The sequence below is a fragment of the Zootoca vivipara genome, chromosome 5 (assembly GCF_963506605.1).
Source record: "Zootoca vivipara chromosome 5, rZooViv1.1, whole genome shotgun sequence".
Classification (NCBI taxonomy): Eukaryota; Metazoa; Chordata; class Lepidosauria; order Squamata; family Lacertidae; genus Zootoca; species Zootoca vivipara.
The window spans coordinates 16,418,228-16,438,651 of record NC_083280.1 but is presented as its reverse complement, the minus strand read 5'-3'; the positions used below and the strand labels follow the sequence as shown (position 1 = coordinate 16,438,651).

General features: G+C 41.2%; 1 protein-coding gene across 24 annotated transcripts in view; it reads right to left on the bottom strand.

The window, feature by feature from the left end:
* MECOM (MDS1 and EVI1 complex locus) overlaps nucleotides 1–20,424 on the bottom strand; it is a 490,680-nt gene that overhangs the window by 9,732 nt on the left and 460,524 nt on the right. For 19 of the 24 annotated variants that reach the window (XM_060274382.1, XM_060274375.1, XM_060274380.1 and 16 more), the window contains 3 exons: nucleotides 16,729–16,755; nucleotides 6,586–6,752; nucleotides 3,379–3,456 (listed from right to left, as the gene is read on the bottom strand). In XM_060274382.1, coding sequence (XP_060130365.1) covers nucleotides 3,379–3,456; nucleotides 6,586–6,752; nucleotides 16,729–16,755 — 272 coding nt within the window. The remainder of the gene's footprint in view (nucleotides 1–3,378; nucleotides 3,457–6,585; nucleotides 6,753–16,728; nucleotides 16,756–20,424) is intronic. The other 5 variants (XM_060274377.1, XM_060274381.1, XM_060274386.1 and 2 more) reach the window with 1 other exon arrangement.

Below are 20,424 nucleotides of genomic sequence, written 5' to 3'. Positions count from 1 at the left end.
ATATCTCCCCCACCCCATATATTTTATTTGGTTTTTCAATAAAATAGCAAACATTGCAGGTCTCCTATCCAGTTATTTCAAGAACTACAGCATAAGGTGAAAGAGCAGAGGGTAACTGAACAACAAATCATAGAATCATAGGGTAACAGTAGAGTTGGAAGGTGCCCCAAGAGTCATGTAGTCCAACACCCTGCAATGCAGGAATGTAGCTAGAATATCTTCCAAACAGAAAATATCACAAAATGCTGCTTGAAAGACTGTATTTTCAATATTTTTATGCATTTACTTTCCAGTAGAGCAATGGTTTCTATGCTTCAAGTGATCCCCCTTGTTACCTATTCAGAAAGGGCACAGTAATCTCATTACAAATTTATCCAAATAAGTAGTATAGATTTTGCTCTGAAAATCCTAAGTGTGGTTTCTGGTATCGGGAAAGATTCCATATTTTTAATACTGTAAAACAGAAGGGATTTGTGGCCAGTGTGAATTTTCAGGAGCTTGTTAGGCTGTGATAATGATAAGGGAGAGCAGGATGCACAACTCACTTGTTGCACTTTTTGTTTCTTATGCTTCCCTATCTTGTCTGAAATTGGTTTTGTGCATCTTTCCCAAACAAAGCTTGCATACGTCTCCACTAAGGAAGACATGGATTGATTTTGAACAAGGCAGAGAAATCTAGGGAGCAGGAAGCACAAGTCAACTGCACATCCTGTCTCCTATCTCCCCCCCCCCTTCCCCACCACCCATGTACAGTACTCACACATACATTTTGGCTCATGCAAAATAATGTTAAGGTATAGTCACAGGAAATATCTCAGTATTTCAGAGTTAACAGGACATAATTTTTGATAGCCTGTTAAAGTATTGCATTAAAGCATATATGGTGTGAAAAGCAGAGAAGCGCCAGCCTATTGTTTCATGCTGTTGCCAATACCGTACAATTAAGCACTTTGAGAAGAGGGAAAACATGAAACAAATTACTTCTAAGGCTCAAATAAGGTAGAAAGACCACTTCCCTCCCTGTTAAAAATTACACTGTGTGATAAAATCTTTTATTGAGGAATTAGCTTGCTCAATTGCTAATCCTGGAGGAAATTCAGTTATCTTCCCAAAAGCAGAAATAAACAATCCAAATCTTTAATACTGTGCCAATGCAAGTAGTTTAGTCTATCGCTCTGGTACCAGAGGCATCAATTTTCATACTCTGTAGTGATTTGAAGTCCCTGAAGTCTTTACTGTATTGCCCTTTCAGCCATTACTAAGACATACTATAACTATTCCAAATTCTCTTCCTGGCAGCTGGCCAACAGTCTTCATCACCATCGTCTCCCCACTGCCCCCCACAATCGTCTATTTCTCCTGAACTTCAAAACATGTCTGTTACATTGTGTGCTAAGTCAATTATTCAGGGAAGAAATTATGCATTACATTGTTAATTGTTTCTGGCTGTTATGCAGTGGAAGAGCATAACATGTTTCAAGATACCTCTTAAAACAAGAATTAAATTACATGCAACCTACTTCCCAAGTAAATTCAGGACTGAGTGAAAAATCTATCCCAAACAATGAGCTTTTTCTCCTTTCTTTGCAAGGCGTAAAATGTACTGATTTGTGCTTGTTTTGTTAGAACATGAGCCGAGTTTCTTCAATTGATTCCATTAAGTGAAAGTTCCATTGTGTACAATTAAAATTCTTTTCTCATTTCACTATGTGAATTGCTCTCATGGGCCAGATTTCCTAAAGGCTCTCCCAGTTATGGCCCACAGTGATCAATGAAAGTTACCAGTGAGGAAGTGGGTTAAAAGCACCAAGGACATGGAGATTAGTATGTATGCTTGTGAAGAGAATAATAGGACAGAAAATGCTTGTGGGAATTAAATGTACATCTTAAATAAATGAAATAAAACAACACTTTTGCAGGGTGAATGAACAAATACTGAAATCAGATTTGATGCAAAGTAAGAAAATTATGTTTTTAGAACTCCGTTTTTGATTAAAGTGAGAACCTTACCATTATTGTTAATTAATTTTTACCAAAATTGGTAAGCCCACAAAAGCTCAGTTAAAATTGTTTCCATTCAGACATTCCTGAAAGAGACGGCTGCTGTTCATGCCACAACAGTTTGGCCTTGATATAGATGGAATCTATGTAGCTGGAATCAGTCAGGCCAGGTGGGAAAAGGCCTGCAAGCCAGGAAGCTGATCTTCCAGGATTCCCAGCCATATGAACTGACCCAGTCCCTGTGATCATCTGAGGCCCTTCTTAGTGTGCTTCCTCTGTGAGAGGTCCAGAGGGTGGCAACACAAGAAAGGGCCTTTTCTGAGGTGGCTCCCCACTTGTGGAATGCTCTTCCCAGGGAGGTTAAAGATATGTATCAAAGGTGCCAGGCAAAAACATTCCTCTTCTCCCAGGCCTTTGGTATTTTAAACTGTTTGGGGGTTGTTACTGTTTTTGTTTGTTACTACATGTATTCTTGTGTCTTTATATTGTAAATCACCCTGTGATCTTTGGATGAAGGGTGATATAGAAATTTAATAATAATAGACACATTTAAGGACAGCTGTAAAGGGAGAACTTAATATTTTCCTTCTTGCTATGTCTTCTCAGAGGTGTCTGTTTGCATCAGGTGAAAAACCCCTACCAAGACTGCTATGATTCTGATAAATATTAACCTCCCTTCCCACCCACCCCATTGGATGTAAAATAAAAAAATTCCTTCAGTAGCACCTTAAAGACCAACTAAGTTTTCATTTTGGTATGAGCTTTCGTGTGCATGAACACTTCTTCAGATACACTAGAAACAGAAGTGTCAGACCCTTATATATATACAGAGGGTGGTGGGGGTGGGTGGGAATGGGATTGGATGTGATTTGCATTTTTTAAAAACAAAATATGCATGTTTGTTTAAAGACACATATTGTCACACATAACACATACACAGATGTGTATAATGTCACACCTAGTGTAGCCCCCTCTCCCCGCTCCAGGTGAGTTGTGCATCTGCAACTCCAAAACCAGAAGGGCCAGCATGTGTCATTTCACATTATCAGGAATGCTTCATCCATCCACTTTTGAAGGCACCTGCAGTAATCAAAACTACGTATGCTCAGCACTATGGTTATTAACTCTCAAGTCCCTGGGTGTCTTTTGCCTCCGAAGGGTTTTGTGAGCAACCCACTGGGGTTGTGTTGAAGCACTTGGACCACGTTTCCCCACACATTTATTAGAAAGTATTGTCAACTGTGTTTTACATAGCACATTCTAAAACCTCATTTCATTTTTAAGAGTGGAAACTCTTTGGAGGTCAAAGGCTGCAGTATGGAGCGCTAACAGCCAATAAGAGTCTGTGGCTACTCCCCAGAAGCATTCATCTTGTACCTGTAAGGCTGTTCTCCAGTGTGTGTTCTCAGGTGACGGGTAAGATTTGCAGATCTTGGAAATATCTTGCCACAGTATCTGTTATTGGAAAATGGTATATAAAGATAGCTTTAATGTTTTGCTTTAAGATACATAGAGAAATAAAATGCATAGTCCTAACTTCAAACCAATACTGGATGGAACTGCTTCTTTGGTGTACAGTGGTACCTCTAGTTACGAACTTAATTTGTTCCAGAAGTCTGTTCTTAACCTGAAACTGTTCTTAACTAGGCGTGCTTTCGCTAATGGGGCCTCTTGCTGCCGCTCCACCGCTAGCACATGATTTCCGTTCTCATCCTGGGGCAAATTTCTCAACTCGAGGTAACTCTTCCAGGTTTGCGGAGTCTGTAACCTGAAGCGTTTGTAACCTGAGGCATTTGTAACTCAAGGTACCACTGTATTTAAATATTTCTGAAAGTAGCTTCAATAAATATATTGAATCAAAACCTTATGGATTGAGGTGGTGATGTCTGAATTTTCCAGTGCAACCCTAAGCAATCTATGAGAGCAGACTTTCATTTGAATGTTCATCCCGACACACAACACTTATTAACTTTGTCACTTCCCCAGCTAAATGCTTATGGGGGACGGGAACTCTTTTATCCAAGGTTTAGAATCTTGGCTTGATGGAAAGAGGTTTTAAATTGTTCAGCATATTCAATGTGTCAGTAAATGTGGCATCGTTCCATCTGTGAAAGATCAGATCAGACACAATTCAAGAGACCTAATCCATCAAGGTATGCTTCTATAATAGTGTGACTTGGAAGTAGCTGACATGTTTTCAGAAAGATCAGATAAACTGATATGACAGTTATCAAACACATAAACTAACATTCTGAAAATGAGATAGCGTCATAAATACCAAGCTAAAAAATAAATATAAAACTGAAATGGCAGCATCAGATTATTCTGCCAAATCAGGAACATTTCCCTAAAAATATCCATCCAAAATATAAATCCTAAATGACATTTCTAGAAGATTATAGATAATTTGAATATCACTTGTTGACCAAGTAAAGCCATTATGAGATCATTTCATCCTGTCAAATTCAGATGGTGCATTCCTGCCCACACTCCATATTGACTAGGGCTGGACTCGGAATCTGACAACATCTGGAGTGCCAGAGTTGCCCATTCCTGCTCTACATGAAGATAGCTGATATTTGCTGCAACTAGAGGGGGCGGGAATTGAAAACAAGCAGATATATTTGTGTAGTAAATAATAGCTGTGTGGCACATGAAGGAGACAAGGTAAAATCACATTGTGAGGACTTGACCATGAAAAAGAATACTACAGTGCCAGCCCAATATATTTTGCTGCATGAACTGGAGCCCAGATGGTGCCCCTTCTCCACAAGGACCAACACCTAAAGAGTCTAGCTGCAACATTCAAACAAAAATTCCTGCCCTCATCTACACCCCTACTGCAGCCCTGTGATCTGAAGCCGGCTAGTTCACTGTGCTGCATGGTGGGACCAGCTCTGGAATACATGAATTAGCTTATGTTTGGAAATATGAAATACCTTTATCTTCATTTATATGCTACCAAACAGCCACAACATTGGGGTTTTCAAACCAAGCCGAAGATGGCTCATGATGGATAGTTCAGTCAGTAGAGCATGAGACTCTTAATCTGAGGGTCAAGGGTTTCAGCCCCATGTTGGGCAAAAGATTCCTGCTTTGCAGCGGGTTTGACTAGATAACCCTCATGGTCTGTTCCAACTCTACAACTCCATGACTTATTCTATTATTATATAAAATACCTGTAGAATGCCAGTAGCATCATCCATCAAGCAAGCACTGTGAATGCACAACCAGCATTAATAAATGCAGAGCTTGTGCAAATGGTTTGGGCCTTTATTTGGGATCTAATGATCTAATCTAATGATACCAGCCGGAGTAGAAGACAACAGAGCTTGTCAAAAGAGCCTACAAATGCAACATTGTTCAGATAAATGCAAACTTGTGATACAGTGGTTTTGTCTAAATCAGCAGACTCCATGTCTGTTCCATGACGTTTACATGGGATTGCTGTTGCCTCGAGTACACAGATGGTGATCATAAGGGAATAATTCCAAACTTTTCTGAATGGAGCTACCATGAAGGTAGGCTTGGCTCAGTATCAATTCCTTCACAACTGTCTAAACATAATGAAGGGCTAGAGTATTGTAAAGGAATAGGCCTGTTTTAATAATTCCATACAGAAACCTAGTCCCACACAAATAAAGAAAGTGGTAAAATTGACTATGTCAGATCAGAAATAGCTTTTGGTCTAGTCAATTTCATTCTTTGGAGGGTGGGGAGAGAATAAGAAAATATATGGGATGTTGGGGCATTGTTGACAGAGGTACACATGCACTCCCCCTCCCCTTTTAAAAGTGACAGGAGTGCATAATCATTTATCCTTCCACCTACTGAAATAAATTAACAACAAGACTCAATATTATTTCAGACATGGGTGAGTATAAACTGTGTTACTGGTCAATGGCATTATCCAGAACATTCACTATTTAAATTGTAACAAATTTTCCAATTCACATTTGCACCATAATGATGTGTGAAATTCATTAAATTCTGAGGTCAACAGAAAAGCTCTCTCTGAGTCTAACAACTGGACTGCCACTTAGGACCTGAAAGGCTACAGATGTCTATAAGATGGATCCAAACTCTGAGACAAAACTTCCATTGATTTCTTTAGGACAACGTTGATTTGAGCCAAATATTTGCAGTGACTACTCAGATTTTTTTAACACATCTAATCATTCACAGATCTTGTGGAATTTCCCTACTGGCATTATCAAAGGAAAGACCAAGTGAAAAACAGTCTTGCAGTTCATGATCAGAAAAAATTTATGAGGGAAAAGATCATGTATTAATATAAAGGTGATGAGGAAATTTTGGAACAAGGCAGCGTATGTAATGTTTTGGCCTCATTTATCAAGCTCAAGGTAATGCAGGACAAATTTCTCCTGTAATTGCAAACAAACACAGAATCAAACACTATGACCATGTCTTGCTGAATAAAGAACCTTTTAAAATGCCAGTGACCCACCATAATCCCTATTCATCATCCAATCTTGAGTAATTTCTAAAATAAACAGCAGTGGCTTGCAAGAGAAGAGAGATGTTAAGAGAGGCTGTTGTGGGTAATTCGCTTGGAGAGTTTACCTGCAGGTATAGCGCTCTTTGCCTTTTCGAAGAAGGTTCTCTGGCAGGGTGCTGGGAGGAGCTCTGAAGTTGAACATGGAAGGGACAGATTGCATGATGTCACTGGCTTCTGGTTTCAGGGCACTAAAACTCTCTAGCTTTTCAGCCATGTTTTCTATAGCTGACATCTGCAAGGAGGAGGGGGAAATCATTGTGAGGACATTCTTGTACTCCAAAGAGAATTAGCACAATCTGGTCAACAAAGAGCTCCATTTTAAAAAGTGTACTATTGAAAACTCTGCTTTTCTTTTTTAACTAGAAGAAACAATAAAAGTTGTTGCTATTTCAATGACACATTATTTATTCCACATTGTTATTATACGCTGATAAGGAAATATTACCAACATAAACTGGTTTAACTGATACTACATTTCTGAGATACTACAGCTTTGTTAGAGGTAACACAACCTTCTTACCGATTTATAATTCATGGAAGAAAAAAGCAGTTACACATAAATCAGTTTATGTTTCTAGCCTGTCATCCAATTTTCTAGTGGCCATCTTGCTCCATGAAAATTAGTGCTGAGCCTCCACCTTGGACTAATTCAAGGCTTTACTGTTGTTACTCTATGTGTTTAGATATGTTTGTGTAATGCCACAAAAGATAATATTTTCCTGTTGAATAGTCTGTAATCATAATAAATCCATCCATACTCTACAGCAGGCTTCCTCAACCTCAGCCCTCCAGATGTTTTGAGACTACAATTCCCATCATCCCTGACCACTGGTCCTACTAGCTAGGGATCATGGGAGTTGTAGGCCAAAAACATCTGGAGGCCGAGGTTGAGGAAGCCTGCTCTACAGGCACCCTCCCACTTACATGCATCTGGGTCACAAATAAATAAATAAATAGGCCTTCCCTTGCTCACTGCTGCTGCTGACCAGAAGTTGCCTGAGTGAGGGAAGGTTTGGCTTCGATCAACCATTGGCACAGGGTGGGAGGCACCTTCTCCCTGCCATGTGTCTGCACCCCCACCCTGTCACCAGTTCTGCTGGGCAACTTTCTTGGCCCTCGCCCTCTGTGGCCAGCTGCTGCCATGGCGCATACTAGCTCCTTGTAGGCAGGCAGACTTAGGACAGGCTGGGCAGTAGTCCTAAACAATTTCCAGGATGCCTCTCTCTGTGTGTTAAGGAGCTACACAATGGTACACATATGTGGTACTGGATAAAGAGCTATGTAGAGTAAATAAGGTATAGCCACCCTGCTATACCTTCTTTTTGCCTGCTTTTTGCCCCATCAGAACAAAATTCAGCAGGATGTCAAACACATTTAGTTAGGCCAATGTTCCAGAGACAGAGGAATGGCATAGCTTTTTTATCACCTCCAGAGCAATGCTTTTCATAATGTGTGGCTGGAAGATCACACCTAATGTAGCTATTCCAGACTTTTTGTGAATACATAAATAAAAACAGTATGAATCCAGACATAAGAATGGCTACTACTAATGCTTCTGCAACTATTTCACAAAGTGTCAACTCGGTGCTACATGCTTCACAAAAGCATGAGTATCCAAGGCTCCTATCCTAACTGCACTTACTTTGGAGTAAGTTCCACTGAACACAGTCCAACTTATGCAATAGCACTGCATGCCCCTAAGAATAAGGTAGCAGTGGAGATCAGGCATTTACAATGAGTAGAAGAGATGCATGCCCAGAAGGTGAAGCAAAGGTTCTTCAGGAAAGGCTTATGCCTGCAGCCTCTGCTTGATGGAAAAGTAACACTACTGGATGCCGTTGCAAATAATGAAGTGTTCAGATTACTCTGCAACTTCAAGATTAATGTATAATAACCTTAATAATTTTCTCACTTCAACACTGAACTGACAACTACCGTAATAATATTACTCAGATTGAAAGAAGTTCGTAGAATCACACCCTTTGTCCTGAATGATTACAGAATTGCCCTAGGGTAAGCCTACTCCCCCGCACCCTAATTATAACCATTTTGCAGAAAACCCAATATAGTAAATAAGGTTTAGTTCATGAGTCCGAGAATCTGTGAACTGTCTCACTTACATTGCATTTACACAAAAGTGGCTCCATCAGGCTCAGTGTTACTCATCATTCGGAGAAATATATATGAAAGAAGACTTATTTGGCTTACATTTTTCATACTAAGATACAATATAAATATAGTAATTTGGTTTGCACTTTCTCTTTTTAGTCCAAAATAAATGTCTGCTCATTTCATTGAAATGACTATTCATATTCTGCTTAGCGCTGGTATTTTTCTCTCCTTTTCGCCTGTAGCCTGCTCTTCCATTCCATGCTCAGACTTCTAATGCTCACTACAAATTGCAATGTACAGGGTTCCACTGCCAATTTGCCAAATGTCTTTCATCAAACATTGTGCAAAAAAAAAAATCTCAGAGGAAAGTCAAGATACATTTACTTGTCAGGAGACAAATGGGAAAGCAGAGGGAAGCAGTAAGGGCTGGAAGCTCTGGGTTTTGATTCATAATCACTCAGCTGCTAAAACATTCTCCACAGATGCAAGTGGACAGGGCATTTGTCAATATGAAGGGTTGTGACGGGTACTGATCGTAGGGCCAAGATATGTAATGATGATGCTGGTTGGAGTAGGAGGCAATTCCATCCTAGAAGAGCAATGTCATTATCAGCCTACAGAGTTCAGCATTATCATAACATTTGTTTTTCACTCCTTCCTATTTCTCCTTTCCCCCAGAATAAATCTGCCATTTTATTTCTCATTGCATTTAATCACTTCTAATTGTTTGCTAAGAGAAATAATTTTGCTGTTTTACTATTGCCTGTGATGGAGGGATGGAAGCAGGGAAATGGTTTTGGCCTTCTGGCAGATTAGTAGTGACACATGGCTTAGGAGTAAGGTACCACCTATTTCTGGTTTGGTGGGGGGACATGCATCTAGGAGGATAAGGAACGGCTTAGTTATATATTTAAATATTTGAATAAGTTTCATTACCAAGTGCTTTTAAAATCGTGCTTGGGTCAACATTCTTCCTTCCCACAGACCCCAGCATTAGTTGGTTAACCTATTTTCCTTTTCCTGTTTGAAATGGCTTTAGCAAGCAATTACCATGGCTTTAAGGCTTGTTTCCATTCTAAGGCATGCATGTACTAGTCATTGTATACAAATCAGAGTTGATTTCCTAGTATGTGCATTTCACTGATCCAGTGGCGGAGCTTCATGCTCCGTCACTGGGGGGCATGGCTGGCGCGCATCCTGGAGGGTGGCGTCCAGCACTGGGAGGCAGCCACAATGGCACCCTGCCGGGGGCGGTGTGCTTCCCCCGCCCCCCTCTTCCTCCGCCAGTGCACTGATCCTGCCTGCCTAGTTAATGCACATCTGACTTGTAGCGGCTGCACGGACAACATATGGCAGTTTTATGAGGCTTGCCAGTCCACCCAACCCCAGGATCCTATCACCAGTCACATGCTTATGTTGCTTCCAATGGCTGCACCAGTTCCTGGCTGCATCACTTCCTGCTTACTTACATATTCAAATACTTCTTTGCTGCATTCTCTTCTATTTATACAGCACTTGTAGCTGCTTACTGCAAAGCTAAAAATATACACCCCACAATAAAAACAGCCAACTAAGAATCCCATCGTTAACCAACATTGCAAGTGTTTATAACATTAAAATAGACCTCAGGAAAAGTATTCTAGAAAAGCTAAGTTTTCACCTGGTGACGTAGAATCAATAGAGAGGAAACCTGACACACCTCACCATAATGTTGGTGACATGATGGAGAAGGCCAAGCCCCACACTCTCACACTCCTCACCTATGTGAAGAATGGGCCATGGAACCAAGAAGGCAATAGATAAATAAATTCTCCAAACTGCCTGAATTTATTATTAAGTTTTAGAAACAGATTTAGTTCTCTAGGGGCAATCTGAGAGTAAGTCACTTTATTCAATATAGGGCATTCCTGAATTAAAACATGGAACACAGCCAGCTGATCTAAGGGCTCAGGAAAGAACCTATGGGAGTAGCATTATTTAAGGTACAACCAGCATTAGCAAAAGAAAAAAGGTATGACTGCAATCAACTTGAGGGGCCAGTTGGTGAGCCTGATGTGCCCATAGGCTGCCTGTTGAGGAACACAGATCATATGGGAATTGGCATAATAAAATTTAATCAACATGAAACAGTCAGCTTAATCCTCTGCCTTCAAAGCCAGCCCAAACAGGGCTTACATACAGTAAGACAACATAATATGAACAAATCATTCTGAACAACTCGTGAAGAATATAATTAGTGAGTGATGTTTATACCAGATTAATCCATACAGAATTAAAGAGTGTGCAATTGCAAAAATATTCTGGGGTCATTCAGCAGCAGCATCTGAAAGAGGACATAAAGCTAAAGGGGGAACTAAAACTTATAAGGAAGGTGATGCTGCCACTAAAAATGGCAGCCCTATGTTGAGTCTCCTTACAACCTGGTAGCATCTATCTCAATTTCCCCCATCTTCATGATGCTGGGTGTTTCTTTACCTAACTGGGTGCCATGGCAGAGGTGGTGAAACATGTTAAATTATTAACATCAGGATTCAGAGTAAGTTGTACTGGATGTTGAAGGGCAAGAATCAAACTCATTTTAACAGCATCCCCATATGTAACATAATGATTAGTTCTTCCTTAAGGGGCATACTTGAAATCAGTTGCATTCCCCTTTATTTTTGAAATAGACCTGAAATAAACTGGGAATAAAAGTGAAGTGACACGGATGGAGGAGATTACCAGCTTCTTTCTTCTGCTTGCCTACAGCCCTTTTGCCCATTTGTATTCTTTCCTCTCACTGCTGAGAACCACTGGAGCAGCATGAAAGCTATCAGTGCAGCCTTCCTTTAATCTTCTTAGTGCCTGCTAGGGTAGCTCTTTGCCTCAGTCGAGGCAAAAGGTCATTGTTTCCCCATCTGAACAGATGTTCCCAGACAAAGAAAACCAAGGGAAGGTTGCTGAGGCAGAACTCGGGTCTAGAGGACATATCAGCAGTTGAAGGGGAAGGAAACTCTGCAAGAATGTCATAGCTATATAACAATGGCTACTAGCAAAAACTCAGACCATCAGAATGTGAATGGTCTGCTTAGTTTCCAAAAATAGAAGGGCAAGTTTCTCAGGTCAAGCCCAGGAATCACTCCCTCTGACCTGAAACACTATTATTGCTACTACTTCTACTATTTACATAGCACTTTTTTAAAGCATTCATAGTGCTTCACATACATCATCTCAGCAACCATTAAAGTACAGCGGGCCAGTAGCATTATTCTCATGTCGCAGATGATGGTTGAAGCTAGAAGACAGTGACTTTCCTTGGCCAACTAGTGAGTCCATGGCTGAGGCAACATTTGTGCTTGAAGGATTCCTGGCTCATTGGTTATACTTTTCTCTACTGCATTGCTCCCTGGTTTGCTATTCCGAGATATGTGAAAGTAGTGATGACGTAGTGCAGGGTTTCCCAAACTTGGGTCTCCAGCTGTTTTTGGACTACAACTCCCACCATCCCTAGCTAGCAGGACCAGTGGTCAGGGATGGTGGGAATTGTAGTCCAAAAACAGCTGGAGACCCAAGTTTGGGAAACTCTGACATAGTGGCATAAGAAAAGCATTCTGCAAAAGCTTTATATATGTACATATTCATTCATTAATTCATAAATGCATACATGCTATTACATCACAAATTCCAGGGCGGTGCTCAGGTGTGAATAGCAGGACAAAAGATTATACTCCCAGTCAACACTGACTCAAATTAATCACAGGAATTTTGACAGGGGTGGTTTCCTGCCCAGTTACTAAAAATCCTTTATAGCAAAAAATTTCATGGCATGTGCTCTACCGCTGAGCAAAATATTTGAACCTTTTGGTGTAGGAAGCTGCATGATCAGTGATATCAGACTGTGAACACTGGGAAATGTAAAATTAGAGAAATTATCTCAAAACATGAACAGGAACTATAAAAGGAAATAATTGCTTCATAACTTTTAAGGCAGCATTTAAAAAAAAAACAACCAACAACAACCTGCACAATAAATATATGGAGTTCAATGCCATACTGTGTTGTAACGGGCAATAGCATAGTTAACTCTTTGCAGAATTAATGGAGGACAGGTCAGTCAAGAATATATTTTAGGCAGGAGATGGAACATCCATATTCAGATGTAGTACATCTGATTGTCAAGCTGGGGACACCAAACAGGGACTTAGCAGGTACGAAACGGACTTCCCAAGTAGCATCTGGCTGGCCACTGTTGGAAATAGTATGGGAATAGACAGACCATTAGGCCAGAGAAAACAGTGAGTGTTTCCTCCTTTGAGGAGCTGTTTCTATAGCTTAGTATTTGTTATTTTAATTTAGAGAAAAGAGTCTTTTGGATAATGAATAGTTGAACTGATTTTTGTGGGGGCGGGGCTGCATGAAACTAGAAGCAAATGTCCATCACATTTTAAAAGTATGTTTAGTTTTTGGCAAAGAACTTGTATTCATGTACTCAAAATTTTTAGTCATATTATATAGAATATAGGCTTAATTTCTATATAGGCGGTATGGAGTCATTCTTGTCTGAAAATCGTACTTGGGCCCTCTTGCATGGAAACTCTTTCCCTGCCCATAGATGTGCAGTGTTTTGTTTTATTTTTTAGAGGAGGAGACAATATCACTCTGCACAAGTATAATGCCACACTTTCCTAAATAAGTGCCATACAAGTCATCTTATGATGAAAACAGCATGGTTAAAAATGGCAGCCCTAAGTCAAAATATTACCAGCCACCACTGCCCACTTCAAGTTGCCCGAGTTCCTGTTGGTACACAGACACACACGCACCCTTCCAAAAAAACAACAAAAATCTCCCCTGGGACCACAGGAACAGAGAAAATGGAGAGTCAGGCAGGATCTTCAGAGTTATCACTAGTACATGAGGATATTTGGGAGGAGGGGGACAGGCTGACTGACAGCCATGAAGCAATGCGGCCTCCCAGCCTGAGCCGATTCACTGTTGAAAGAACAGCTCTCCTCCAGGCATCAAGGTATAAGGCAGGCTTCCTCAACCTTGATCCTCCAGATGTTTTGAGACTACAATTCCCAGCATCCCTGACAACTGGTACTGCTAGCTAAGGATCATGGGAGTTGTAGGCCAAAAACATCTGGAGGGCCGAGATTGAGGAAGGCTTTAAGGAGAGTGATTAAAGAAATAGTGCCCCTATTCATCCCTTCCTGCCCCAATATTCATATGTGAATGCATGGATGGAATAGATGTCTGGCACTGAAATATTTCCTCACCGAGGGAGACAATCTTCCTTATCCAGAACCAACATCATGTTACCTCATATTAAGAGAAGAAGAAATTCAGGGCAACAATTTGATTTTATACGTCTACAGAGACATTCCTAGAGCTGGGGGTGGCAAGAGAGTTCTTTGTTTTCTCTCTCATACACAGGCTCCTTATGGTTAAGCAATGCATGCTCTTAATCTGAGCTAAGTGTGTTTAAAAATAAAATTTAAAAACCCAGCATATTTTAATGCTATACAGCTTACAAATTTTGATTTACATACGTAAATAGCTGATTCTATCTGCATTCAGAAGTTTAGAAAAGGAAGCTGCTTGTATCCCATACCTCCCTTTCAGTCCCAGAGAGGCTATAAACTGCTGGGTGACGCAAACCTGCACGCTCTCCCAGTTCAGGCCCAAAAATGTAGACATGGCCATAACTGGAGGGGAGACGGTATTTATAAGCATCTTGGATGGGTTTGATACCATCAAACATGGCCTTGTGTCACTTTATGTCAAAGTTTATTAGCTAGGAACAGAAAAACAGTAGCAGATATATAGGGCAAATGGTCTGTTAAAAATAAATAATGACTTAATACCTTGAAATCTGAGGATTACATGACCCTAGCATTTCATAAATTAGGCCACTGAAGGCTTGTTTCACAAAATGGCTGACCACCATTACTCATGGGAAACGAAAAATGATACAGATGTTCATTTTCTATGTTAATTAGTGCATTTTTAAGAAATATGAAAAATCTAGACCATATGAGCATCTTTTCATTGTCATTGCCAATACATTTTATTTTGGGGTCTATTTTAGCGACCCTCAAGAAGAATTGTATGGATTTGCTCGTGAGTGGATTGTATGGATTTGTTCATGCGAATGGGAGAAAGGAAAACGGGAGAGGTCATTTGGCTGGGAATTTCATTGTTCATCTCTTTCTCTAATCCGCCAGCGAGAAAGGAGTGGGATACAGCAAGGGAGGGAAAATGTTAAAATATTGTAAACTGCCTTAAACCTACAAGTGACAGCGGGAACAAACTGGGGTTGAAGACGTTCAGCCAGTTTTTTGCTAGTCACTTGTAACATTCTTGAAATACGAAACCTTCCCATCACTTATTTTTCTGTAGCCCTTCTCCCCAAATGCCTTTCTCTAATCTGATCACTATTTTGGTACTGGAGCCAGAAAAGTGACATTGTGAGACAGACTGCAGAAAAGATGTGTAGCAGGGAAGGTCTGCACTCCTCAGCTTTATATCCATTTTGCTCATTAAATGAGACCCCTCACACCCACCTCTCATTTCTCAGAGCTGATCTGGTTTGAAAAACATGGATCTGTGGTCTTCATTTGAACCTGAAATCCCTTGCTGTTCTAAAAAGGAGCAAGTCTGACCTGAAAACCTTTATGGAGGTTAGACCTTGTCATGTGACTGGCTATAATTATTGGTAGTTGTTCACCTCACCAATGTTCACCATGATGCACAAGCTAAATATATCTGGCTGCATCAGTGGGAGAGGTGAGTCTCCTCACTCCCACTGTATAGCTTGGGTTGGAAAAACTGCAGTGTACTTTGCTCTTTGTCAGAAATGCCTCCATCAGCAGACAATCCACCTGGTCATCATCATAACATTTATGAAGAATATAATATAATTTATGAAGAACTGGTACTTGAATTTGCTTGCCCTCCTTGTTCCTTTCCCTTTTGTTTTGTGTCTGATGGATGGTAGTCCACTATTTCATAATTTTTTGCACACCGCCAAGAAAATATTAATAAACTGTCCAATCAATCAATAATTCTCATCCCCCAGGTTCAGGGCTCACAATTAAAAAATGGAGCTGTACAAAGTACTGCTACTAACCATGAAAACAATAAAACAAAGAGAGAAGTAAATTGTAATGGTCACGTGCAGAGTACTGAGGTGAACTGGTGAAGTGCCACAAGAAGCAGTTGAGCTTCTCATTTTTGTCCAAGCCAACTGTAGGCCCATCCATACTTCCACTTGTTCCATGTCTAAAGAGCACAGGTCCAAGAGTTTTTCTCATTGCCCTGCTCCTTTGCCAGGCTCTTTAGCTTTGAATTGGGGCAAACATAAATCCATAGAAAACCCCATTGATGTTTGCTCTGATTGAGCGATAGGGTTTCCCTGGGGTGGGAGGGAGGGAAATATACTTAAATATTGACTATATAATATTCCTTTACATGGATTCATCTGCAAAAGATTGCTTCAAAGGGGGGTGCTCAGACAGGTCCCCCATCACATGTTCAAAAATGTGTGAGTGGATGACAGGGTTGCACAACCTAGCTTGGTACTTCCTAGCTGTGGCAGCCACTAGCACACATCTGTGTGTTTTGCATGTTCTGCTTTATGCATGTACTGACACATGCATGTATTGCTTGTACATGTGAGGGGAGCGCTGTGATCTGTGAGGGATGTCATCTAATCTCCCTAATTTGATGGCTTCTGATCTATAGTAGATGGCATACAAAGCCCACACTAGCACAGTAAAATGCTTTGTGTGCGCAATTGTGCTGCTGTAAGCTCAGAGCTTTGGATCACTCACTGGCATAACAATTTTATGCCTCTAGAAATCTTAATACAATTCTTGGAAATGGTTGCACATACAGTCCTTTGTAGCAGACTCCCATTCATTAGAACGTGTAATGGAGTAAAGACTAGCATTTGATGAAAAGTAAAATAAGACACAAGTGTGATTTAGGAGAGCTAAAATAATTAGCAGGGAAAGACTTGTAGGGTTGCAGTGAAGTAAATGAGTTTTCATGTCACGTTTCTTATGCAATTTCTTCTACAGTGTTTAAATTGAAAATATAAATAATGAACTTACCCAAGTTCTTTGATCAGGCAATTGGAACTGGGAGCAAAATTGAAACAAAAACAACACATTATTCCTGCATTTGGATCCCTTATTGCAATTAATGTATAGTTCATGCTACAATAAATTTGTTTGTCTTTAAGCTCCTAAAATTCTTTGTTGTTTTTGCTATGAGTGACTAACATGGATTACCCTTCTGGAAGTGGATTATTTGTATGTGAAGTGTTGAAATTTCTCTTAAGGCAGGAGAGGGCAATTTGATCCAGAGAAAGGTAGGGAAGTGGGAGGGAGCTGAATACTTTCCCAAAGCTGGCTTGCCATTTCTTAACCACAGTTAAAAGGGAGCCAGTGCTATGTCTGAACTTGTCCATCATATCCAAAATGCAGTGTGGCCATTGTAATTATTACGTTCCAAAATGATCGTTTTCAAAAAATAAATCATGATGTGTTTATTTTAAGCGCATTTTTCTTTTAAACAGGGTCTGTGTGGCTTGGTCCTAATAGCTTCTCTAAATTTCACTTTAGAATAAAACATATTCACATACAGTACAGATTTATTTATTGTTTCCTTTCTGCTAATTTACCTTATTCACAAGTGCAATGTATAACAAGTGCTTAAGGTTAAGAGATGCAATAGTGATAATAATAATAATTTATTATTTATACCCCACCCATCTGCCTGGGTTTCCCCAGCCACTCTGGGTGGCTTCCAACAGAAATATTAAAATACACTAATTTCTTAAATATTAAAAGCTTCCCTAAACTGGGCTGCCTTCAGATATCTTCTAAAAATCTGGTAGCTGTTTTTCTCTTTGACATCTGATGGGAGGGCGTTCCACAGAGCGGGCGCCACTACCGAGAAGGCCCTCTGCCTGGTTCCCTGCCATTTGGCTTCTCGCAATGAGGGAACTGCCAGAAGGCCCTCGGTACTGGAACTCGGTGTCCGCGCAGAACGATGGGGGTGGAGACGCTCCTTCAGGTATACTGGACCGAGGCCATTTAGGGCTTTAAAGGTCAGCACCAACACTTTGAATTGTGCTCGGAAATGTACTGGGAGCCAATGTAGATTTTTCAAGATCGGTTGATCAAGTGATAACAGCCAAAAATGGGAGTATTTCCAAGTGGTGGCAGAATTATGTAAAGGAACAACTGACAGAGGAGCTAGAGTAAGGAAAAGCAAAGGTCCAAGGAAAAGCAGGCCGGCTAAGGGAGATCTCTCAATCTGACAGCTGATCAGCATTCACTCAACCAAAACTTTCTTTGCATCTCCAAGAAAAGTAATTTCATCTGTGCATGCTGCCAATACATGGGTAAGATTATGAGTGCTTCAGGTGTACTATGCATAGCCTCATAATGCATGCAGGCTAGATCGGCATGATCAGAGGCATAGCATGGGAGGGGCATGGGGGTCATGGGCCTGGATACAATTTTGTGAGGGGGCTCAAACAGGCTCCCTCACAGCAGGCTCCACATAAGAAGGAGCTGTGGCGCTTGCTCCTGGCACAGGCCTGACCTGGAGGAGGTAAGCAGGAGGACAATGGGCAGCAGCTTCCCTGCGCCTCTCCTACCCTGAACTGTGGTGCGCCAAGGACGCCTGCTGCACTCCCCTCGGGGGCACACCCCACGCACCGCCCCAGGCAGCACAGGCATACACTCCACCCCTGGGCATGATTCTTCTCCACACAAAAAGAAAGGACAATTCAAACCTACAAATGTGAATGCCCACTTATGAGCCCATACCTTGCGTTACCCTACACTTTATTTTCTATGCCTTGTGCATTCCACAAGGAAGATTCCATGAGGCTCAGTCACATCCCCATGGGGCAAACCTGATGACCAGCCTTCCATTAACCTCTTACTACATCCTTTTGCAGGGGCTACTAGGAGGCGCTAAGTCACTGCAGCCAAAACAAGTGTATTTGTTTTAATCGCCTCATTCCAACTATAGCCGTAGAGGTTTGGGTAGGAGTGAGTTCTGACTTAAAAAAAAGGACTCCTTACAGTTAAGTCCAGTCATGTATGACTCTGGAGTTGCAGCGCTCATCTCGCTTTACTGGCCGAGGGAGCCGACGTTTGTCCGCAGACAGTTTTTCCAGGTCATGTGGCCAGCATGACTAAGCCGCTTCTGGCAAAACCAGAGCAGCGCACGGAAACGCCGTTTACCTTCCTGCCAGAGCGGTACCTATTTATCTACTTGCACTTTGACGTGCTTGCAAACTGCTAGGTTAACAGAAGCTGGGACCAAGCAACGGGAGCTCACCCCTTCGCAGGGATTCGAACCTTCCGATCGGCAAGCCCTAGGCTCTGTGGTTTAGACCACAGCGCCACCCACGTCCCTAGGAGTTCTGACATAGGGTTTATCAATATTTGTAGCTTGGTGGTAGAGCAGTTGGCCTTCCATACAGAAGGTCTCGGATTCCATCTCTACAATCTCCAGGTAGGGCCAGGGGAGCTGCTGCCATTCAGTGTAAATAATAATGAGCTAGATCAGGCATCCCCAAACTTCGGCCCTCCAGATGTTTTGGCCTACAACTCCCATGATCCCTAGCTAACAGGACCAGTGGTCGGGGAAGATGGGAATTGTATTCCAAAACATCTGGAGGGCCGAAGTTTGGGGATGCCTGAGCTAGATGGACCACTTGTTTGACTCAATATAAGGCCAGTTCCTATGTTTCTATGTTAATTACTCTATTTTATTTCTGTTCTTCCTTTTGATCCAGAAGTCTACCCAAGATGGCTCACATAAAATAATAAAATACAGTTCTTTTGGGTCTGTTTCTAATCCACTCTGACATGTAGCACTACCCTGGGGTGGCATGTACCGCAACCCACACATCTCATCATCAGCATTTTATTAGTAATACTACATTTAAAATCTGCCTTCACTCCACAAAGCCCAGAACAGCGTAAGTGGTTTCTCCCATTTTATTCTCACAGCAACCCTATGAATTCGGTTAGGCTGAGTGGGGACTTGAATATGCATCTCCCCACTTGAACAACTATGGCATTCTGGCTCTCAGGTTATTGTAGCTGATAAACACCTAACACAGTGTTAGCCACCACACAAAAAGTACTTCTAAAGGGTACATTTCCCACAAGCAAAACAGAGCAATGGTTTGTGAAGTGGGAGAGTGACTGCCATCGATATATAGGGGTGAGAGAGATGGGTAGAGACAATGGAGTTCACTTCACCCACCATCCACTAAGTCACCTCAGAACTTTGGTTGCTGAACACAGCTACTGCTTTTAACTCAGTGTCTGTGATCACTGCTGACGTCATGGCATGCTAATCCTATGAAAATAACACTCTCAGGCTGCAATCACGTACCCATAAAATCACAGAATTGTAGGGCCATCTAGCCCAACCCCCTGAAATGCAGGAAGCTCAACTCAACTAAAGCATACATGACAGGTGGTCTGGGTAGACATTCACTGTCAGTTACGTCCTAATTTATATGGAAATCCCCAAATAAACTACCCCCCCCAATAGCTTCAAGTTTTCATTTTAAAAAGTATAATATCTGTTTCAAACAAGCAGTGTTGTGTGAAGATTTTACCCCTTCCGAACTAAAAGTTAGAAGCGGCTCTCAGAATATGAAGTTTGGCAGAAGGAAAAGATGTGATGAAGTTTAAATCATCTTCCTGGGTACAAAGGAACTGTCTCTTAGTCATCACAAAATGTAGTGTGGTTGTTAGAGAAAAGAAGGT